Source organism: Zeus faber (genome assembly GCF_960531495.2).
Source record: "Zeus faber genome assembly, chromosome: 16".
Classification (NCBI taxonomy): domain Eukaryota; kingdom Metazoa; phylum Chordata; class Actinopteri; order Zeiformes; family Zeidae; genus Zeus; species Zeus faber.
Window position 1 is genome coordinate 2,676,998 of NC_137202.1, and position 23,957 is coordinate 2,700,954.

The 23,957-nt window shown below is 41.3% G+C and overlaps 3 protein-coding genes across 3 annotated transcripts; 1 reads left to right on the plus strand and 2 right to left on the minus strand.

Moving 5' to 3' along the window:
- On the minus strand, window positions 1-3,946 carry ankrd2 (ankyrin repeat domain 2 (stretch responsive muscle); the record flags this gene model as incomplete). The annotated part of the gene is given in 8 exon segments (XM_080016989.1): window positions 1-73; window positions 181-279; window positions 493-567; window positions 571-591; window positions 693-791; window positions 922-1,032; window positions 1,168-1,299; window positions 3,932-3,946. Coding segments are annotated over 8 exon segments (567 nt in total). The 3' UTR covers window positions 1-58.
- A 990-nt stretch (window positions 3,947-4,936) lies between these two features.
- st3gal7 (ST3 beta-galactoside alpha-2,3-sialyltransferase 7) lies at window positions 4,937-10,766 on the plus strand (the record flags this gene model as incomplete). Its single annotated transcript, XM_080016990.1, has 7 exons — window positions 4,937-5,088; window positions 5,216-5,339; window positions 8,763-9,103; window positions 9,241-9,427; window positions 9,550-9,690; window positions 9,790-9,939; window positions 10,680-10,766. 7 exons carry the CDS (start codon window positions 4,937-4,939, stop codon window positions 10,764-10,766), a joined length of 1,182 nt encoding a protein of 393 aa, XP_079873116.1.
- Window positions 10,767-11,604: 838 nt separating this feature from the next.
- hps1 (HPS1 biogenesis of lysosomal organelles complex 3 subunit 1) lies at window positions 11,605-22,000 on the minus strand. Its single transcript, XM_080016245.1, has 18 exons — window positions 21,961-22,000; window positions 20,585-20,751; window positions 19,931-20,065; window positions 18,328-18,470; window positions 18,117-18,225; window positions 17,349-17,509; window positions 16,853-16,955; window positions 16,661-16,745; window positions 15,955-16,010; window positions 15,636-15,803; window positions 15,269-15,448; window positions 14,715-14,791; window positions 14,488-14,628; window positions 14,126-14,194; window positions 13,792-13,933; window positions 13,546-13,659; window positions 12,188-12,270; window positions 11,605-12,102 (listed from the first exon to the last, which is right to left on the minus strand). The coding sequence occupies exons 2-18, from the start codon at window positions 20,699-20,701 to the stop codon at window positions 11,940-11,942; spliced, it is 2,046 nt and encodes a 681-aa protein (XP_079872371.1). The 5' UTR covers window positions 20,702-20,751; window positions 21,961-22,000; the 3' UTR covers window positions 11,605-11,939.
- Between the last annotated feature and the right edge of the window lie 1,957 nt (window positions 22,001-23,957).

Below are 23,957 nucleotides of genomic sequence, written 5' to 3' on the forward strand. Positions count from 1 at the left end.
ATATGACTGCTTACATGGTTTTTAACTCTGGTGTCTGCTCCTGCGACAATGAGCAGCTTCACGACCTTGTGTCCTGGAAGAGGAAATAAAAAGATGACACATCAGAATAAATTATAACTGATAAGGAATTCCCGAGTTGATGAAAAGTACGTACACGGCAAGTGTGAATCAAGGCCCTACCCGGTCCCTGGAGTTCAGTTTGACACTGCAGGACAGAAAGTACTCCACAACATCAGTGTGGCCTGTCCTTGTGGCCACGTGCAGAGGAGTGCTACACAACTGCAGATCTCACACACACGTACACACGCACACACACACACACACACACACACACACACACACACACACACACACACACAGTTTAATAAGTGGAACTCCCATACACATATAACTCACACACCCACTAAACTAACATCTATACATGTCTATTATCTGTGTTTTGTGTTGGTATTGTAGTTATTTGTAAATTATATTAAACCATGACGCAGGCACCTTATCCCTGACATTGAGGTCGGCCCCGTGGCTCTTCAAAACTTTGACTATTTCTAGTTTCCCTCCTCTGCAGGCCTAGTGTATGGCCGTGGAGTCCAGCTGAAACACAACGACCACGCACACTGACTGTGGTGGGTTGCTTTAGTGTCAAACCATTACAGAATCTAATCCTGGTCCAGTGTTGTCCAGTATTGTCTTACTTGGTCTTTGAAGTGGACGTCAGCTCCTCTTTCTAGGAGCTTCTGGACGATCGCAAGGTGCCCTGTGATGGAGGCACGATGCAACGATATTCTCCTCAGCTGGAGGGATGAAATATGGACATGAAGAGAGAGGTGCTAACTATGAAATAATGCACCCCATGACAGACTATTCTACAGTAGCTATTGAGATTTCCAACTTTTCAATGAGAGATTTAATGACAGAGAATACCTCATCGCACACATTAGGGTTTCCGCCCTCGGCCAGATACTTTTCTACCACCTTCTGCTTTCCCTGAATGGCTGCCTTCATGAATTCTGCTGAATCCACGGGACCAAGCTGCTGCACGCAGACAGAACACACTCACACACATGTAAACCACAAAAAGAGTCAAGAGATCAAGAGATCAAATTGGTAAAATCTCACCATTGGACGGCAAAGGATTTAGCTTGATGAGAGACCTGGCTCACCACATACAGGCACCTCCACGGCCACCCCCTGCCTGAGGGCCACTGCTTGGACCTCTTTCTTCCTCTTCTGTGAAGTTCTTATATCTCCTCCTCCGCCCAGGTCCAAAATCTTGAGGCAGGGTGATAGAGGTTTTCCCTTCTAAAGCAGGACAGTAAAATGCACCATGGGCCTTTACATTTACAGCATGTAACATTCTACTGTATGAGTGACTTTTGTACTATCGTCAGTCAGTTGATTATGAAACAGATCAATGGAGTGTGGCCTTCATTCATTCAAGCAGACCTACATAGCCCGGGATGAAAGGCTGAACATGGGGTGGGTTGAACCTTTTGATTTCCAAAAGCTGGTTTCTTTTGTAACGCTGTAACGTAGGCAGCTCTTGAGGCGTTTCGATGGCAGAGTGTGTTTGACTTAGGATTTGGGTTTAATAAGGCTTCGTCTTTCCTTTGTTTAAGGTACTTTACAAAGGGAGTGAATAGTTGTTGGCTTGTAATCAACGAGTGAAAGGCTCAAGAAATGGGGCTGACAGGGGGACATTTCAGCTGGGACAGAGAATACAGAAATCCGCAAATTTCTCTTCAGCTGAATACAATGTAAAATGTAATAACTCAGCTTCTAATGAATGGGTGAATGACCTGAGTGAGTCAGTGCAATACAGCTACATTAAATAATAAAGACATGGGATTAATAATGAATACTCAGATCAAAAACATGGGTGAAAGCCATAAACTAGACCTAGATTTTACTTGACAAGTTGTCATTCAAAAATGCATTTCCATGAGTGATTTCACAGTGTAACCTGGTCATGTGCAATTGAACATGCACATAAGCAGCCACTTCATCCCTTTTGTCTGTCTTATATATCAATTTATTTGCAGAAATATTATGCAGAGAAATCAAGGGTTGTTTCTTTTTCATTTTTAAACAATAATCATTCTGAGAATTTTTTTTTTCAACTTCTAAAGAAATCTAAATACCTAAAATAAATAAAGAAATAATTTTGAAATAGGGTCCTGCAATTATTTTCTAGATGAAATACAGTTATGGCATATCTTTAACACGCGCCTTTGCACAAAATCTACTTTGCAAAGATCTTCTGACCCCTACCCGCTTCCTGCCCCATTTACACACACTCTTTAAGTCAATCCATTGCAAATCCTCCTGCATCACTGTTTGCAAAATGAGGATTACAATCTTCGACACAATCCAGAGATATAAAAACAAACAAAAAAAAAACAACACAAAAATGCTTGATTTCTTCCATAGAAGTAGATTTGAAAACTTACTTGTCGGTGGGTCCTATTGGCAGCTCTGCATCACTGACTTCCTACTCAGAACACTGGATTTATAGTGCGGCGTTGTGTTACCACAGCAAACAGGTGTGAGAGTGTGTCAGTATACATGATAGATAGATAGATAGATAGATAGATAGATAGATAGATAGATAGATAGATAGATAGATAGATAGATAGATAGATAGATAGATAGATAGATAGATAGATAGATAGATAGATAGATAGATAGATAGATAGATAGATAGATAGAGAGATAGATAGAGAGATAGAGAGATGGACAGAACACAGACTATTGTGAAAATAGTGCACAGGTTACACAGCATCAAACCGGATGCTCCGAACCTTGTTATGGGCAACTTCAACCACAGTAAGCCTGAAAAGTCACTTAGTAACTTTCATCAATACGTCACTTGTCCTACTAAGCATTTGAAATGTTTGGACCTTTGTTATGGTCCGATTAAGGGAGCTTAGAAAGCCTTGTGCAGAGCTGCTCTTGGCGAGTCCAATCACCATGTGCTTTATTTGGCTCCAATCTACAAACCCGTCCTGAAGTGAACAAATCCTGAGCGACGCTTGGTTCTGGTCTGGTCAGAAGAGTCTATTCAGGATTGTTACAGTTGCACAGACTGGATTTATTTTGAGACGTTTGCTCTGAATTTGAGGAACTAACATACTTTTTTGTGAAGAGTTAGTCATCCCCAAGAAATCCAATTCTATGGATTCTTCTCCGAATAACAAACCATGGGTGTCCAAGTCTGTTAAAACTACTATTATTCAGAGGAACATAAATTTTAACCAGGAAGATGATACTCATTGCAGGGAGTTGCAAAAGCAAGTTAAACTTGCTAAACTTGATTATAAGGACAAAGAAACCCTGCTGAGCATGGGTAATTCACGCCAAGTATGGGAGGGCATGTGTATGATAGGCATTTCCCTTGCTGGCAAGACTGACTCTGAACTTGCTAATGACCTGAACATTCTTTATAAGCGTTTTAATTCTCATGATTTGAGCAATGAACTGTCTGGGTATAGAAAGACAGCATGCTTTCTCAGAGCAGAATGAGCTACATTTTGATAGGGACATGGTTTTTAAACTCTTCAGGGGAGTGAAGGAGGGAACAAGTCCGGGTCCAGATAATATTGGCGGCCGACTTCTTAAGAACAGTGTAGGACTGTTGTCTGACATATTTTCCTTCATCTTCATGAAGTCACTTCAACTCGATAGGGTTCCTTGTCTCTTCAGTGTTTCAGTGATTGTACCTGTGGCCAAATTAAAGCACCAAAAACACTCAATGATTATACACTGTAGGCCTGTGGCACCTAATTCTTTTGTCATGAAAACCTTCAAGAAAATTATAAAAGAGATTTTGGGTGCAACTCAGGCAAACTTGAATCCACTCCACAGGCGCCCTACTTAATATGGTCCACGACTGCTTTTTAGTTATCCAACCTCACATTTTAGCAGATGGACTTACCAGCGTCCATAACATTGACCATGGATTCATTTGTTGGATGGTTGACTTTTTAACTGACAGAGCTCAAAAGGTGAAAGTCAATGTCGCTTTATCTGATGCCCTTTAATCGACCACCAGTTCCCGACAGGGCTGTGTCATCTCCCTTTACAAACTATAAACAAATAATAAACAAACTTTTATTTGTTTTATATATTGTCATTGTCATGACATGTTTTCCATCTGCTCCAGGTCTTGTTCCAACTTACCCACTCTTTAAAACAAACTAGTATGTTTCTACTCCTTCCTCTGTGTCTCTGTGTTGGAGGGCCCTGAAAATGCCTTGAAATATATCAATTCACAATACAATATATGTTTGCTTTCATGCCATCCCTTCTTTAGAATAATTCAGATGCTTATCTGTAAGCTCAAAGAAAAACATTCTCTATTTTAAAGTGGAAAGAGGTCTTGAGCGTGTTTTATGATCAAACAACATACAAATAACATGTCTTCACATTCTTGCTCACCCACTCTTTTACACACACACACACACACACACACACACACACACACACACACACACACACACACACACACACACACACACACACACACACACACACACACACACACACACACACGCTGTCGTGTTAATGATTAACCATGTTACTGAGGGAAGAGGCAGAGTTCAGCAGGGGAGGAAGTGGCAGCAGCCATTTCAGTGTAGCATGCATGTGTGAGGCCTCCTCTCCTCTCAGACATGAGGCTCATCTGAACTTTCCGTCTGAATCTCTTCAAGGTTCTTCAAGGTACATTACTCACATCCACTTCATGCTGCTTTAGAAACTTCAGTTTGTCACATGTGTAAAGACTGTGCTTGTTCTCCCTCCATGTAATGGCAGAGGGAGTTACTTCTAACCTCTAGCAGAATTGTTTTGAGTATTACTTTGAGTGTTACTTGTTCAAGTTCAAGTTCAAGAGATTATTTGTCACATGTGTGCCTGTTCTTTATGTGGAGTTGCAGCTGCCATGGTAACTGTGGATGCTGTGAACATGGAGGATCAACACGACAGCTCTGCCTTGCTGCCTGAAGCTACTGACAGCACTACAGCAGCACCTGGCTTCCAGAAACATCAAGGGGAAGTGAAGCCGGGCCCCGGAAACTATTTCTTCCTCAGCAGGTGCTGCTGTATGTGCATGTGTGGTTTTCAGCGCATGCAAATCTGTCATGTACCTCCATGCTAACAAGTTACACAGTCAATTGTCTCTTGTTTATTCTTGTTTGATTTTCTCATACTCCTCTCGCAGGACTGAGAATTTCACCCTAAGCGTTGTGCTATTGATTGGATGCTACTCAGCTATTTTGATTCCAGCGTATTTCCCATCAGACAAGCTGATGCCTGTTGATGACTACCACCAGCCCAAAGATCAGGTTTGGATGCATGAACGACAAGATTATCGACCAGTTTCCATTTTGGGAGCCGTATCAGAAGTCTTGGAGAAATTAATACATGAGCAAATAAACAGCTACATTTGCTGTATGAGATGCAATCTGCTTTTAGAGAGTCACACTCAACAGATACATGTTTATTATTTCTATATGATTATATAAGGAAAGAGATTTATTTGGGCAAATTCTGTGGCATGGTACAATCAAACCTCCAGAAAGCCTTAGACACTGTGGAGCAATCGATTCTACCCACTTAACTAAAAGCTTTGGGTTTCAATAGCATGTGGATTCGGTTATACCTGACTGATAGGTATCAAAGAGTTGATATCAACAGCACTTTATCTGAGGCTAGAGAAATCAACTGTGGTGTGCCACAGGGAAGTGTCCTAGGTTCTTTGCTATTTCAGTCATACAATAATGACATGAAATCAGTTTGCAAATGTAATATTTTTCTCTATGTGGACAACTCAGCTTTATTTCCCACAAGGCCAAAAAAAATCTTGAGAGCCAGTTGAGTGATGAATTGAAAAACATCAGTAACTGGCTGTCTGAAAATAAATTTTCTCTTGGGAAAACGGAATCTTTATTATTTGTTTCAAAAATAAGGTTGAGTAGGACCTCGGAGCTCAGTATTACAGTGGGAGACACTCTGATTGCTGCCAAAAGGTATGTTAAAAATATGGGCTGTGAGTTGGAAAGATCCCTGAGTAGAGAGAATTTGGGAGTTAGTGTGCATGTAAGGCCCAATTTTTGGATAAGGAAACCCTGAAAATGTTTGTAGTAATAGTTTTAGTAGTAAATGTTTTAATTCCGCCTCACTTTGACTATGCCTGTATTACATGGTACTGTACCACCCCCAAGGGGATTAAAAATAAACTTCAAACCGCTCATAATCAACTAGTCAGGGTAGTATTGAACCTTAGCCCTATCACTTACATTGGTCCTTGACAATTCAAGGAATTAAAATGGTTGTCAGTAGAGAAAAAGGGTAAGGCACACATACTATCTTCCAAGGTAAGGTATTTTAAGAATTAGGGACTCACATGGCTATTCAACTAGAGGCAGGGCCACAGACATTGTGCCATGTGTTTAAGACATGTTCTCGGCAAAATACCTTTCTGTGTGTGTATATATATATATATATATATATTTATTTATAGATGTAGTAGGTGGGAATATGAGTAGGTATGTATCGAAGTCTGAATGTGTGCACAGATTTAGGCATTAATATACACCGTGTTCCAAATTATTATGCAAATTGGATTGAAGTGTCATAAACATTACATTTTTTGTTTTTCAATTAAACTCATGCATGGTATTGTGTCTCGGGGCTCTTTGGATCACTGAAATCAATCTCAGACACCTGTGATAATTGGTTTGCCAGGTGAGCCCAATTAAAGGAAAACTACTTAAGAAGGACGTTCCACATTAATAAGCAGGCCACAGGTTTAAAGCAATATGGGAAAGAAAAAGGATCTTTCTGCTGCCAAAAAGCGTCAAATAGTGCAATGCCTTGGACAAGGTATGAAAACATTAGATATTTCATGAAAATTCAAGCGTGATCATCGTACTGTGAAGAGATTTGTGGCTGATTTAGAGCACAGACGGGTTTGTGCAGATAAAGGCATAATGAGGAAGGTTTCTGCCAGACAAATTCATGGGATTAAGAGAGCAGCCATTACAAAGCAGCAAACAGGTATTTGAAGCTGCTGGTGCCTCTGGAGTCCCGCGAACCTCAAGGTGTAGGATCCTCCAGAGGCTTGCAGTTGTGCATAAACCTACTATTGGCCCACCCCTAACCAATGCTCACAAGCAGAAACGGTTGCAGTGGGTCCAGAAATACATGAAGACTAATTTTCAAACAGTCTTGTTTACTGATGAGTGCCGTGCAACCCTGGATGGTTCAGATGGATGGAGTAGTGGATGGTTGGTGGATGGCCACCATGTCCCAACAAGGCTGCCACGTCAGCAAGGAGGTGGCGGAGTCATGTTTTGGGCCGGAATCATGGGGAGAGAGCTGGTAGGCCCCCTGAAGGTGTGGAAAAAAAAAAAAAAAAGAAGAACAGTACCTCCCGCAGCAAAATCATCTTCATGCATGACAATGCACCATCTCATGCTGCAAAGAATACCTCTGTGTCATTGGCTGCTATGGGCATAAAAGGAGAGAAACTCATGGTGTGGCCTCCATCCTCCCCTGACCTCAACCCTATTGAGAACCTTTGGAGCATCCTCAAGCAAAAGATCTATGAGGGTGGGAGGCAGTTTGCATCAAAACAGCAGCTCTGGGAGGCTATTCTGACATCCTGCAAAGAAATTCAAGCAGAAACTCTCCAAAAACTCACAAGTTCAATGGATGCAAGAATTCTGAAGGTGATATCAAAGAAGGGGTCCTATGTTAACATGTAACTTGGCTTGTTAAGATGTTTTTGATTGAAATAGCTTTTGATTTCAGTAAATATGACCTCCTAATGCTGCAAATTCAACAAATGACCATTTTCAGTTCTTTACAACCTATTAAATGTTTTGAAACTCTGTTGTGCATAATAATTTGGAACAGTGCATTTTGAGTTTTTTATTTTTGAAAAAAATACTGTTATCATTGGGAGGTTGGTTCAATAACATTCAAATTATACCCTAACGGTTGATGACCTGAAAATTATACTGACTGTCATTTGCATCGACTATTTAGGAAAATCAGAGAAAAATATCATTTGCATAATAATTTGGAACGCGGTGTAGATGATTGATAGATACTAGTGATCTGTGACTCGTCTGCTTCAGCATCTTTGTCTTTCTGGAAGAGGACGGCAATGGAAATAAATTATCCTTTAACTTTATTGTGTTATCCTCGACACTTTCAATGAATATGTATTTGTCGCAGTGTATGACCTGTGTGTGTGTGTGTGTGTGTGTGTGTGTGTGTGTGTGTGTGTGTATTTTTTTGATATGTTATATAAATCCAATCAAAGCACATTCTGAGAATATAGACATACATTAGATCAGTGGTTCCCAAGTGGGGGTACATGTACCCCATGGGGTACACCTCAGAGAGAGCTTCAGAGAGATTGTACACATACTCTGTCGTCAAGTTATTCCCAGCGAATGCTTCACTCCCAAATACTTCAAATAAGTCTGATTATTCTGTTAGAATGGCAGAAACGTGGCAACATTACCATCTGGGATTGCTGGTTTATTTGGTAATTTCAGCAACCAATTCATTGTTTCTAGCTACTTGTTTGATGGATGTAGCAACAATAACCAACTGTGTGGACAAAAAAAAAATGCAGCATTGTGTCAAGGGGGTACAAGGGATTTTTTTTGAGAATCACCGGCTTCTTTTGCATCCTACCTACAGCATTCCCTAATCTCTATTTCTCTAACTGTTCGTTCATTCCATCCATCCAGGTCTTACTGAACCGGTCAGCCTCCCTGTTGTCGGGCCCCTGTCAGCCAAGATGGTGTCTAAACCACCTCAGACCTCTGTCCTGCTCCGCGGGTCTCCTGGACATCCCTGTGTTTGTACTGCGGGAGGGAAGGCCTGTGCCCTGGGATCGGTCCCCTCCTTTGGGGCTCCAGGGCAGCGAGCGCCCCCTGGCCCGGGCTCTGGCTTTCCTGCCGCAGCCCGGCCTGCCTCCCTCGCTGCAGGGAGGGGAGACCTGCAGGCGCTGCGTGGTGGTGGGCAGTGGGGGAGTGCTCCACGGCAGCCATCTTGGATCTCACATAGATCAGTACCATGTGATCATCAGGTATGTAATTTTGTGTAAAGGGTTATGAACCAGATAAAATTTGAATAACTACCATGACTAAATGCTTAAAGTATACAATTATATAACAAGTAGAGGTGAGAGCAGTATGTTGCTGTATTTTTCTTTCTTTTCGTCAGGCTAAACAATGCTCCAGTACATGGTTTTGAGAGAGATGCTGGATCGAGGACAACCATCCGTCTGATTTACCCAGAGGGAGCTCCGCACTCCCCCGGTGAATACAGGGACACCACCATGGTCGCCCTGGTGGTTTTTAAAAGCCTGGATTTGGACTGGCTCAGCTCTGTCATCGCCAGAAGACCTCTGGTGGGCCTTGACAAAAAACAAAAACAAACAAACAAACAAACAAACAGAATAACGCCACTAAATCCACGTGTGCCAGAGAATGGATGATTTTCTTACTGCATTTTATGTGTTCTGCTTTGTAGAGTTTTTGGTCAAAATTGTGGTTCTGGAGGGAGGTGGTTGACAATATTCCCCTAAAACCAGAGAATTTCCGCATCCTACACCCAGACATCATTCACCAGACGGGACAGGTCCTGCAAAACTACATGCAGAACCAGGGGAAAGTCAGTACCCCGACTTTAGGACATTCAGTGCATTTAATATGAGGGAAATGTGGGATCTAAAAAGCTGGCCAATTGAGATGGTTTCCTCCCTTTTCCCAGATGGTTCCTACGCTGGGGACCAGTGCTGTTGTGATGGCCCTGCAGCTGTGCGACCAGGTGAGCCTGGCGGGGTTTGGGTACGACATGCAGCACGCGGAGGCCAGGCTGCACTATTACGAGGCATTACGCATGCACGCCATGAAGTCGCAGGTACGCTCCGCTCCCCTTTAGCTCAGTGGGACTGTGGGGCAGGGAGGGCAGCGATCATGATGTGGCATAGAGGACCAAGGAAATCCAGGTCATTTTCAATTCAACCACGGCAGCAGCATGAGGACCCAGTTTAGTCTAATTTACCCATATCGCCCACTTTCACAATAGGGTATCTTGCTGTGACAAACAACAATAACATTGGTTAGAGGTTGCTGACTTTAAGAAAGGTGTACTCTAGTCAAAATAAAAGTCAAAATTATCAATATCCTACTCAAGTAAAGGTGTCGAATCATCATTAAATGTGAAGTAACATAAATTGAAGTACTTTTTTTGACAATGTCACTTTACACAAATAGTCCATCCTTAATGCATTACCCCTTATTGTTTGAGCTCAAATTGTTAATTGTCATATTAGGGTTGCGCAAGGCGATAACAGGAAGTGATCTTCCTGTAATTATCGCCTCGCTCAAATCTTGAATTGAACCATTTTTTTGGTAATGAAATGTAAAAGCATGCATCTATGAAAAAACCCTACAGATATTTCCATTCATATGTAGCGGAGTAAGAGTATAAATACCCCTACAATGGAACTACTAAAGTGAAGTACAAATACCTCAAAATTGAAAATTGTGCTCACTTAATTTTCCACCCCAGGATTTAAGATGAGTACATCATAAGATATAATGTTCTTTGTGATCCTCTCTGAGATTTGTGTACAGTATGGGTGTATCTTTATCCAGGTGGTGCATGACATCAGTGCTGAGAAGCGTTTTCTCAGGGATCTGGTGGCGGCAGGAGCAGTGACCGACCTTACAGGAGCTCTGTGACACAATAAACCCATGAATGAATGAACTCTATACATCACTCCTTTGACCCTGAATGTGAGAGGACCTCCGTTAAACCACCCGACTGGAAAATGCCATAACTGACCAGAAGAATTGAACTCGGAACTACAGTAGAGATGCGTCTGCACCCTTGCAAAAAGTCAAGACAAAAACCTAAATATGCTTCCATAATCATTTCATCCAATTCCCAAATGATGTGCAAGATAGGTTGTCTGTTTTGTAGGATGTGCCAAAAAGGCGTTTTATTATTTCTTTTTCCACATGAATGTGTTGTTTTGATATTTTCTGTCATGTGATGTTTGTTATATTGTTTATATCCCCCCCAAAATAAAATATTGTATAACATTCTCCATTTTTTTGTCAGTTCCCACATTCGTTCCCCCAGTTATCAGCAGTCCCAAGAGAAATAAGAGAAATCTTACACTTCTAACGTCTGTTTAATATAAGCTAAAATTATCTTCCTTGAGTACACCTCTCCTCACTCTCCTTTGAGTGTTGAGGGCACTTCAAGGTTAGTGTTTTACTGAATAATTATTCTATGGACATGCATGTAAGAAAGCATGATGGTGGTGATGCATCAAGTACAGTTAAACCTAAGAACAAAATTGTCTGATCATGCGCGCGCGCGCGCGCACACACACACACACACACACACACACACACACACACACACACACACACACACACACACACACACACACACACACACACACACACACACACACACACACACACACACACACACCTTGTATGTCTTTCATTACATAGCAATATTATCATAATAAAACACAGATTCTGTGATGTAACCATTTTTCAGCTTCATTCATAGTCATCATTCCAATATCCACAGTATACTGTATTGCAAATTTTACAAACAATTCAGTATTCAAAGTCAAAATACATCAAAAATAGTGTGCATAAATTAAGTGTAAGAAAATGTGTCCAAATATCGCAAATCATTAAATTGCTTACAATTCATTTACCCCGATGCCTCCTCAGTATAGATTTCTAACTTCAGCCTGATTCCCAAGGTCTGCTAAAGGTGTGGGAATGTGGAAAACATTTTTCAGATGAGGATTGATGAATAAATCAGTTTGACTGTTTTCATAGCAGTACAATGTGCCTTGGCCGTGTGTATGTGTGTGTGTGTGGTCTCTACAGCAGGGGGTTTCGGGAGGGCTCCCACAGTTTGCTGGCCAGCTGTCTGCAGTGCTGCAGGATGTACTCGGTGGGGATGACCCCCAGGTGAACAGTCAGCAGCTCGTAGCACTTCACCACCTCGCCCGGGTGACTCTTCCTGTAGTAGCGAAGCAGCTTCCTGCATTGGATATTACATTCTATATGAGGTATTTCACTTTATTTGCATTGATTTTATCCCTTTTGCGACACTCAGAGGCCTTTACCTGTAGTAGTCCCAGGCCAGCATGCCGATAGGGGTGGAGTCGTCTGTTAGGATGGGCAGGTCCACCGCCTCTAACTTATAGCCCTGATTGGTCAGATAAACCAGGGGGTCGTTCAAGAGGTTCCAGGGGGTCCCCAGAAAAATTATTAATGGTTAAACTTCCAACTTCACTTCATTATATACAAGACGTTAGCACAATTAAGAGAATGTACAATAATGACTGTTTGGATCATAGTTTCACTGCAATCTCTGCTATCCTACAGGTATGGAAGTTTGGACAAAATCATATCTAACAACAAAAACCTTCTCAGATTGGGGTCCCACAGACAAAATCAAATGGGCTGTGGCTTAAAGGCTGCTTTATAGTTCTGTGTCAAATATCCGCTGTAGGTACGCTGTGGGTATCTACGCCAGTGCTTGTATTAATGGTTCTGCGTCGGTGATTATACACCTGGACCACCCAAACACTAGATGGCAGTGTTGAGTCTATTTTAGCACAGACGTAATAAAAATGGATCGCGGATATTTCACGCCACAAATTGAGAGTAATTTGTGGGTCTTTATAATTAGAAGATGATGTGTCGTATACATTTACACATTTTCGAACCTCCTCAGCCAGCCTCTCTTCGATCGGCTCCATTTTTCACTGTTGGCGGAAATTTAGCGGGGAAAAATTGGTCTTGCGCTGCCCCGACGTGTAATTACATTTCTGGAGAAATGCACGTAAGCTACAGGGGCGGCCTCTGCGGGCTAGGCTGGTGATGTAGAGACCCACGGTGTATCTATGGTGCAAAGTCCTGCATCGGATTGGGTACCCGCAGGCACCTGGCGGCTCACAAAAAAAGTGATTAGCGTTTTTTGTCTTCTTTACGGGTTCAGTTCTGGGTAAAGCAAAGAGCATGCAGATCGGATCCCTGGTGTTGGATAATAAATATATTAAAATATTAATAATTCAATTTAATGTTTTAATCCTCTGACCACTGCACAGCATCAATTTGCCTGCGGCACAATATTAGGGTTATGCGTGTGCACATGACCATTCACGTACACTGGGCATGCGCGTGCCGGTGTGAACAGGATCTTGTGTCGACCGGTCGGGTCAGGTTGTGGAACTAATTGCCCATATGTGCGGTTGGCGGGGTGGGTGTGATATTGCACGTCACAGGGGCGGGGCGGGAGAGGGTCTTGAGAATCCGACCAATGCATGACTCTGCTACGGCGGCTATTCAACGCAGAACTATAAAGCAGCCTTAATGCATATCAAATTAAGGGTTTTCTCAGTGGAAATGGTTTGAGAATCAACGCGCAGAACACGGAAATTCAAACAGATTGCCAGAAGACTCCATGTTATTAGCTTACGGTTTCATTTTCGAACCAGATGAAGTAGCAGAAATAGAGGTCTCCGTCTCGCAGCGTAACCGTGGAGTATCCCTTCTGCAGGTAGCGCCTTACAGTCCTGACTAGCGCCCAGACCTTCAGGGAGGCAAAAATTAATAAAAAAAAAGGGAAGAGACAGAAAACAAACAATCTAAAAGACAGAAATTAACAAACAACCTTCACACTCGAGCGGTTCTCCTCATATAAAACAGTTGGGGGATGCCTGACCTTTCTTCTGATGAAGTGTGCCAGCGGACCTTTCCCCAGCTCTGACGCGGTGTGCTCGGAGACGTTGAGCGACGGGGCGATCATCTGGCCGGTGGATCGATCCACACAGATGAAATGGATGAGGCCGGGGAAATCCTCCAGGTATGTGAGAGGGACTGGGTCAAGATCAACACCATCTAGACATGAACATCTGACACTTAAGAGTAATTTCCTTGTCAAATGACAGCGTTAAAGAGTGTTTTGTGAGCCGCCACCACCATTCGAATTTGGTGTAAATCTCGTATCTTTAGCCATTGTAATCAAACCGGACGCCGCGGTTGGTAAGATCGCAGGATATGACACCATGGTGATGTTCCTCTTGCTCTTCACAAGCAGGAAATCCTTCCAGTCCATCAGCTTCTCCCTGACATTAACAGATAGAGAAAGACAGAGGTCGAGTATGTATATGGACAGTATTTAAGACTAAGTGTGACATATGTTGATAGGTTTCCACAGGAATGCAGGACGTTAATAATGACTAGAGGCAGAAAGAGTAGTGAGAATCCTATCAAGAATTTCTGAATCTCAATAAGACTAATCCGGTAAAATATTAAAAAATAAAAAATAAAATAAAATGGGTTCATGTTAAAATTGTTACTGTTGCAACAAAGTTAATTTCCACCTCTGATAACGACTAAAAACAGGGTTGGTACGCACTGCACCATGGTCTGAGCCTGCTCCTGCAAGTTCGGGGAGAGGCGCTGGGTAGCGTCGGCTCCTCTGTTGGACTCCGTGATGAAGCACTGTTTGTAAATGCCGCACAGCTGGGTCTTCATGCTCTTACACCACGGGAGGAGCCTAAGGGTTACACATGCGGAAACTCATTAAAACACTCGGCTGGCAGATCTGCGGCTAACCCTTCCAGCCAGCAGAGGCGGACTTACTCTTTGTTGAAGCCGGGTCCTCCTCTGGTGAAGGCGCGATTCTTGAACTCCGTCCATACACTCTGCAGCTGAGAGGACTAGAGAATGAACAGAAAGAGAAAATGAAAGAAATTATATCATGTTATATTAGGGATAAAACCTAAAAATAAACCATGTACCAGGTGATGAGGAAAGGGCTTAAGGATTTTTTTTTTGGCAAAATACAAAAAAAATAAAAAAATAAAAATCATGTTAAAAAAGACAAAAATATGTAATAAATAAATATATGTAAGTAAACTCCCTGTGCAGGCCAATTGCATTTTACTAAATATACCATTCTATATTGCTATCGAATATCTATTTTTGACTTTTAGAAAACACAACAAGAAAATATGTTTAAGTGATTTATTTTTATTACAAATTAATGTACATCCCTTTACACCCCTGCTGCTGGCTTATCGATTAGGTCACCTAGGGAAATCCTCAGCCTCAAACTCATGTAGCTGAGTAGACATTTGCTGAAAAAGATCCATGTGGTTTAGAAAATCAAAATCAAAACCAGCACCCCCATGCACCTGTAGTTCGCTGGGTCCCAGAACTTTAATGAACTTGTCCAGTTTACTGCGCAGGTCGTGTATCGCTGGCTGGCCCCGCATGGCAGCAGAACCCTCTTGGCCTTCACTGAGACGTTTCTCCAGCTTGGCAAAGGCCTCGAGAAACACATAGACTGACATGGCCACGCCACTGTTTGGGATCTAGCAAAGAGAGAAGGACAGAGGATTAAAATGAGTTTACTTTGGATACAATGAATAATGAGAATAAGATCCAATAATTGGGCTGCATTTGAGCAGTTGATTATAAGGTGACCATAGAAGAGCTAATAGTGCCCTCTTGTGGTTGTCAAGAAAATGCCAACATTTTAATACTGTGTTACTCCCAAACCTTAGTGAGCAGCACCAGATTGATCCCAGGCCACAGTGGGAGGCAGTACATGGAGTGAGGCATCATGGGATACAGGCCCTCCTTCAGAGAGACCTCCAGGAAGACTCTGCCGGGGGTCGAGGGGTCAGGGGGCGTAACTTCCAGAGTCTGCAAGCTGTCCTCTGCTATCTGTAATCACAGAAAACAGAAGACAGGAAAGTCTTATCCAAAGTAAGATTAGTTCATTCTTACAATTTCACTATTATACAGGACATGGATATGGATCCAAGATGAGTTTGAAAGAAATTTTCAACACAAGACTTTAAATCATCAGCCGTACCTGTATGTCTGGATCGGCAAACTGAAACACAGGAGTCCCACCTCTCTCTGGCTTGTCTAGTGAACAACAATAAGGAAAGCATATTGAAGAATGATTCCATTCATTAATTACATTTTCCAATTACATAGAATTATTAACATAGTAGCCGCACGTATGCATGTTTTGTGGTGTCTGTAGTGACAAAATAAAGACGAGCTAAGCTTGTCCTGTTTTGTTAACACAGACATAGAATTATTTGAGAATTGCTTGGAGTTTGAAAATGATTTGCTGAGGAATGATCATGATGCCTTAAGGCCTAAATTCGAAACTGACATTGAGTATAATATTAACTTATTTTTATTAAATGCATTTTCCTTGTTTGCTTTAATATGACTAGTATTTGGTTGTCTTGTTTGACCACTTTGAGTTGCATACTGTGTATGAAAGGTTTGATACAGATAAAGATTATTATTATTATTACTATTATTGTCATCATGATTATATAAGTATTAAGTATATGGTAACAATTCACAAACTGTTGAATTAATTTTTGTTGATTAAAAGTGTAGACCCACCTTTATGTAGGTGTTAACAGCAAGAGCTAATAGAGTTAATGAGAGAGTTTTCCTACATGAAGTGTGTAGGTTCTGAGGTTCACTATGACAAAGGCACTGTAAACACATCACACACCAAATAAAACTCAAAACACAAAAGTTTCACAATGCACCTGAGTGGTTGGAGCTTCTGTCTGTGGGCGAGGGCTCTGGCGTGTAGAAGATTTCTGGACCCGAACCGGATGTGCTCTCCACTTCCTAAACAAACATGACACTTTGACCGACTCTAAGTGATCAATTAAGTGCAAGGTGTTGGGCTGGTTCTTTTACTTTGGGGGAGAGGCTGCCAGTAGGACCTCTAGTACCTCGGAGCCCGGGTCTTCCAGGTCCGTATTAGAGGGATACATGTTCTGAGCCATGATGATCAGAGCCAGAAGGTCTGAAGTGGTGAGGGCACTGGCATTCCGACTGAAGGTCAGAAGAGAAATAGGGCAGAAGGTCAATTTTTCATACATAAAAAATCTTTCAACCTTGGTATTAGTCATTAAAAAAATGACTCCCCCTCTTTTGACTTGCAATTTTTACCCATAGTGCAATTTTTGAAAAGGAGATTCAACATGTTTTTCAAAGCTTAAACATTGACTTGGACTGGAATTTAAGCACAAAGAGAAGCTGCAGCAGCATGGTTAGTAAAGCCTTCAGACCTGGGTTGAAAATAGTGAACCTATCCTTTAAGGGCTACATAAATTAACTTGAATCCAACTGAAAAAATGTCAAAGCAGCCTAAGGAAGCATACACAGTTAACTGCTGCGAATGAAAGCACATAAAACTATATTTGGTATTTCCTGAATGTCTGCCACCTGGAGTAGAAGGCCAGCAGTTTGGTGTGCACCAAGATGAAGGCGTGCAGCACCTCCTCGCCAGCTCGCTCCGTGGTGCTGTTCAGTTGCTGCACCAGGCGGCGCTCTAGAAACTCTATACACTGCTCACACAACGTGGGGTGGATCAGACGCTCCACCGCCTGGAGGTGGAGAGAGAGAGAAGATGGAGGGAGAGAGAGAAGCGAGAGGGACGGGATTATTTCTCCATCTTGTTGATTCTCTAGAGGCCCTGGACATGAAAAAAAAAAAAAAAAAAGCATATCTCCAGTAATGTAGGACACATTCTCCAGTGAGACCACACTTCCCCAAATGTACTTATTGTGACCCCCTTTAAACAAAAGATTCTGCTAAAAGAAGTAATGTAATTTAATGAATGATTGTGCAAGACAATTAGGATTTATATTAACCATGTCTGAGCCGTCACCTAAACCAGAAAGAAAAAAAAAAAAAAAAAAGAATACGCAAGTCCAGAGAAACACAATTTCCAGAGGATTAACAACTAGCAGGGATTAGAAAATATGAAGTAAAAAAAATTATGATTTAAGTCCTTCTGCAGAATCATGGACAACAGTGTAAGAGGAAAATAAAACCTAATTTTGAATATTTTATTATGTCCTAATTTTCTAAATGATAATACAACTCTCGAATAATGTTAGTTTCATGAGTTTCAACTGAGAATCCCTTCTGTAAACAGTTGTAGTAATAGTAATAGTGGTAGTAAAACATGGTAGTTGTAAAAAAATGTACCTCCACTAAGAAGCTCTGGTCGTTGTCGCGGAGGTAGCTGTAGGTCTCCAGCAGACTCTGCAGATGTTTCCACAGCCTGGTCCGCTGCTCCGTGTCCTGAGGACGCAGCCTGCCACACACTGCACGTAAGTGGGATTCAACTGACCTTAAATCGAAATATACTGACTTAAAAAAATATATATATAAAATACAAATACACTAAGCAGCGTACTCTTTCCGTAGGAGGTTGCTGCTGAGGGTGACCATGCCGAAGAGGACTTCAATCATTTTCTTCATCACATAGATCTTTCTTCTCAGCTCATCTTCCCCCTCCTCTCCGTCTCCGTTTACAGCGATGTACAGACACTCGTCAAACTGGGAGGGTTAAAAACACATCTATGGTTTTAACTCTGCACGTACACCTGGTCGAGTATGACAACCAAAAAGGTGAAAATAGCTCAATTGCAAAGCATTAAAGGAGCACGGTGCAAGGATCTCTAGTGTTGTGCCTTTGACCTTTTATATGGTGAATAAACAACTTTAAATCCCAATTAAATTAATCAGTTTAAATTTATTTGGGTGAGAGTGAGCAACAGGCCAAGTAAAACGTAGAACACTATTCACTATTCAGGTGGGGAATCTATTGTGCCTCATTTATCATTATTAATTAGAATAAGGTTTTTCTCTTTTTTTTTTGTTTCTTTTTGTTATCATTTAAACTCTGATTGTGGAATAGTTGCATTTCAGTGCTTAGAGCTTAGTGCTTAAAAATGAATTGCAATAAATACAAAATAGGACAAAATGAAGGCCCTTTGACTTAATATCTTTTACAATAGCTGTCTGTGGGACCACAGGATCATTTTAATGATGGTTACACATCATATCAATCAAATTGACCTTAATCCGAAAATCAAGACATTAATAGAAATTAAAAAATGTGAGCTATCATCAGGAAAATGATTATTGGAAGTTATGTAAAAATGTGTGTGCCGACTAAAAGAAATGGGCTAAAACCCAATTAGCTTGGTTCTTTATGGTTGTTTGCGCACCGTAACACTAACACAGTTCTCCTTTAAAATAAAGACAATTACAGACATTCCACTGCTGTCTTTAACCCCCACCCCCACCCCCACCCCCCTCCAACCCCTGTGTGTTGTAAAGGATTAATGCAGAACTGGGGTCGTTTATCGGTGGTGAAGGGACCTGGATTACACCGAGGGAATGCGTTGCGTAACGGTACCGTGAACTGCAGACAAACAAAGCCCGGTCTCATTCATGAGGCTCACATGATACAAGAGATGCTGCAGAACTGATAGTCACAAAACAATAACTTTACTGTTCCCATGGAAGGTGGTCAGTAGGTGTGATTCTAATATACTGTCTAGATAGATAGATAGATTCTATCTATCATCCCCAGAGGGAGGGTGCACTGTTACAGCAGCTCACCAAGAATAGGCAATAATAATAAAATAGAAAAATAAAGTAGAAGATAGAAAAACACACAATGAACTTAAAATGTTATAATAACAAAAATAAACCTAACAATACACCAGGAATATTAACCTTAAAATTAACGATGAACAATATAAATTTGGCTAATTTATACAATAAACCTAAAACAAATAACCTCAAACAAAAAAAATAAACCTACAAATTAGAAAAAAAGAAAATTAGAAAATTGATGGGTATGTATGTTTTTATGTATCCATTTGTGTAATTTCACTTTTTTTGTCCCCCTCCACCTTTTCCAATTCTATCTTCAGTTTCTGTTCAGCCTTTAACCACAAGTTGATTTGAATGCCCAGTGGAGCGCACTCTGGAGTGGTGGTCGTTACCTGGTGCAGCACGTAGGTGTGGTTGTTCTCCGTGGCAAAGCAGGCGTAGCTGTCGCCTAGCCGGTCCACCATCGTGCTGCAGGAGATGATGATGGGGGCGAACAGCGTGTTGATGCTGTCCTCGAAGGCTGGAGGCTGGAAGGGTTATAAATAAGGACTCTTGGACTACAAATCAATAAATGACTGCACTTATACAAGAATAGCTAAAGGATGTTGTCAGGTTCGTAATAAACAAAAAAGGGTTATTGTAAAAATAAATGCATGCAGTATTTGTGGAACAACCAGGACCTAGGCAGAGATATTTTTAATTTAAGACAGTACTTTATTAGTATCTTTATTAATGGGGGAAGCCTGGCCATTACAGCAGCTCATTGGGGAACATGAAGTACAGACTAGGATATAAATGAATTCCCAGATACATTCAAAATAAAAACATAAGGATAAATAAGAAGAAAGAAAAATAAATGCTGATTTCAAATATGACCTTTTCCCTCAGTATTTTGAGTAAAAACCAAGCAAATTCAGTCGAAAAGACAGTATCATGTTCATGGTATAAGTAGCAGTCTAGAACTGTTTTAGAAATAAGCGTAGTTTGAGGCTTTTGGGGGTTAAATCACTCACACACGTGCGGTATCAGCGGATGCCATTCCTTACCCCCTGGCCCTCCTCCTGGGATGCGCCATACTGCTCATAGACGTTCTGCTGGAACTCGGGGTCGGTCCAGTGGAACAGCACCTCGGCACTGTCGCTGGCTATCAGCAGACACTTCATCTGGACCGCAGAAGTGACCCGGTCCTGCTTCTACTCGTCTGTCCTATTTACTGCAAACATTCCAGATGTAGAATTCTATTTCTTGGGGGATTTTTTAACTAGATTAATAAGCACTGATCTTAAAAATAATCTCCAGAAAATAATGCCAGAACTGTATATATTCAAACTCACTGATTTAAAAAAAGGAGGAAATCATAAAATCAATCATTAAAATATAATAATCTGTTAAAAAATGGCATTCCTTTGGTTTTGTGTGGTTTTATCTCTGTCACAAGGTTCAAGACAAGGTGATTATGAATGCTACTAGTCAACACTGAAGCATATCCAAAATAAATATTTAACATAATAAAATGAATAAATATAAAAACATCGAGGACACACCTGCCAAACAGAGACTTCTAATAGAATAAGATAAGGCACCATAGGAAATTAACAGCTAGTTTCTTCAGAGTCAACTTTCACACACGAGGCCTTTCTAAATTATTTCAATTTGAACATAACAACACCAACATCTTAAGAAGAACAATGTATTGGGAGTTCGTATTGGGGTGATATGAGATAGCTTTTTTAAAAAGACAACGTTTGAAATGGAAAACCTAAGTACCTAGACCCTTTTCCCAGATTGTATTGTTATTCCTATTTTTTGTGGAAACGTGGGAAAGAAATAATATGAACTGCAGCCCACAAATGTATATATATTGTTCAAACGTATATACACACACTACATGTATTTCAGTGATATATAAAGACGGAAATTATACATCTGCTCTGCATATATCGTCTGACCAGCGATGGACACTTATCACCTGGTCCCCGGGCGCGTCCACGTATGCTGCCCACTGCTCCTGGCTGTGCCCCCGGAGGAAGGACAAGCCAGGATGGGTCAAAAGCAGAGGATCCATTTCACCGGCCACCATCAAAGCGTGTGCATGTGTGTGTGTGTGCAAGCATGTGTTGTGGAGTGTCGTGTGACAAATAAAGACTGTTTCTTCTTCTTCTTTCTCTCATATTATCGTTATCTTTCATAAAGACATATCCAGGATGACGTTTAATTTGTGAAATGCATAATAACGCACAGTGCAACGTGTGAACAACACTGTTTTTATTTACATTACAGTACTAGTTTGACAGGGAGCAAACCACCTCCTCCAGAAAACAAACCACCACATAAAATGTCTTCTCCTCCGACGTTGCTTTCTATCTAAAAAGTGTTTAAAAGTCGACGGAGTGTTTTGATTGCTAAGTTACCGTTGAGCAACTTACTTCACGGCGAGTGACGTCCCGGGCGGTCTCCTCGCGGCGCCCCGCGCAGCAGCATCCGGACGTGACGTGGGAACCGAGGCTGTCGGAGTCACGTGACGCCCGGGCTGGCGTTGCAACACGGACACTTCCGGTGGGCGGTGTTCCGACAGGGAAGTGGGTTCGAACCTGAGCGCGTCCCGTCCCAGTCAATGGCAAAATGTCCGTTTTCCTTTCCCTTCGGTTGGAGCTGTATTCACCTTTTTGGTCTTCTAACACCAATTATAATACATGCGCACCGTCCTCTGTCGTAGACGTCGTTTTATACTTTTTTTTTTTTTTTTAAATCGGGTCCAGAAGCTGTCGAAAAAACGTGTCTAAAAAACCCCCGAAATGCAAACCGGTTAAGATAAACAAAGTCGCGCAAATGTGACACTATTGGGCATTTAACCACGCGAAAGAGCGGAAAGCTAACGCGTTTTGTTCAGTATGTGGAGTGGTTTTTTATTCCCACCTCGATTTAAAAAGAACAACATACAAATGTTGTCCGACCGTGTAATTTGAAGCTTCCGCAAAGGAAATCGGTAGATATGAAAGTGTTTTCTTGCGCTAAAATCATGACGTAATCACAATGCGACCCCAGATCATCAGCACTTCAAGATTCAAGATTCAAGAGGTTTATTCATCACATACATATACAAACTTTCATACGTATATGCAGTGAAATGCCTTAAATGACTGAAAATGAAATGACTTTATTTCCCTGAAAAAATAACATCACTTTTTTAGGGCTATGTAGTGATTGCGCAACTATGACAGATGAATCTGTCGCGGACAATGACTTATTATATATATATATATATATATATATATATATATATATATATATATATATATATAAAAAAAATAAGTCATTAATTAACTTACATTACATTACATTACTATTCTCTGATGAAAGTCGATTCACAGCAGAAATGATGGCCGCCAACGATGTTGGAGACGTCAAGGAGAGCGCTATGCATCAGCCACTGTTGTCACCAGAGGAGCCTTTGGTGGTGGTGGTGTTACAGTGTGGGCAGGTGTGTCTAGTCAATACAGAACTGCCCTACACTTTGTGAATGGTACAGTGACAAGCCCATACTACCTGAATAACATCATTAATCCAGTCATTGTGCCCCTGCATGAACAACACAGGACTAAGTTCATCTTCATGGAGGACAATGCTCCAGCTCATTGAGGTCGCATCATTAGGGAACGGCTGCTGGAGACTGGGGTACCTCAAATGTAGTGGCCTGCACTTTCTCCAGACCTGAATCCCATAGAAAACCTATGGGATCAGCTGAGTCGCCGTGTAGAGGCTCGTAACTCTGTACCCAAGAACCTCAATGACCTGAGGGCCGCCCTTCAAGAAGAGTGGGGGGCCATGCCTCAGCAGACAATAAGTCGACTTGTGAACATCATGAGACGTGGTTGTCAAGCTGTAATTGATGCTCAAGGGCACATGACTAGTTATTGAGACATTGACATTTTTTGTTGTGGTAAACCCACCACTTTTGTTGGCTTTTGTTTCAATAAATTGTTTGAGATGAGGAAATCACCATTGCATGCTTCGACTTAAATGCCCTACTTTCATGATATAATATCACTGTTGCCTGAACTTTTTACATTTTCCATAAATTTCACCTGAAAGCTAAATATCCCTCTCTTTTTGTGAGTAGTGTATATATATTAAAAAAAAACACAAACACATGCCATAGATTACAGGTGGAATTCAAAGCGTCAGTAAAGTAGGCTTTTTAACATTGATTTCAATGCCTTACCACACTTCCGTTTCCAGATCTCAGTCAGAACAGGGGGTTCCCAAATTGGTTCCCAGGGTGGTTCTCATTGAAGTTGCGGAAAATTATTTGAATTCATTCACAATTTATTTATTTATTAATTTATTATATTACATTTCAAAATATTTTTCCCACATAATATGTATACTTAACCTTACTTATAATAGTGTTTTTAGTGT

Excerpts from the sequence above, each read along its gene's own strand:
- hps1 (XM_080016245.1), bottom strand. The coding sequence starts at position 20,701 with ATGAAGTGTCTGCTGATAGCCAGCGACAGTGCCGAGGTGCTGTTCCAC. Across the intron at positions 20,066-20,584 it reads CCCAGGAGGAGGGCCAGGGG|CCTCCAGCCTTCGAGGACAG; the intron begins GTAAGGAATGGC and ends TAACCCTTCCAG. Across the intron at positions 16,011-16,660 it reads CAGAAGCTCCAACCACTCAG|ACAAGCCAGAGAGAGGTGGG; the intron begins GTGCATTGTGAA and ends GTTGTTCACTAG.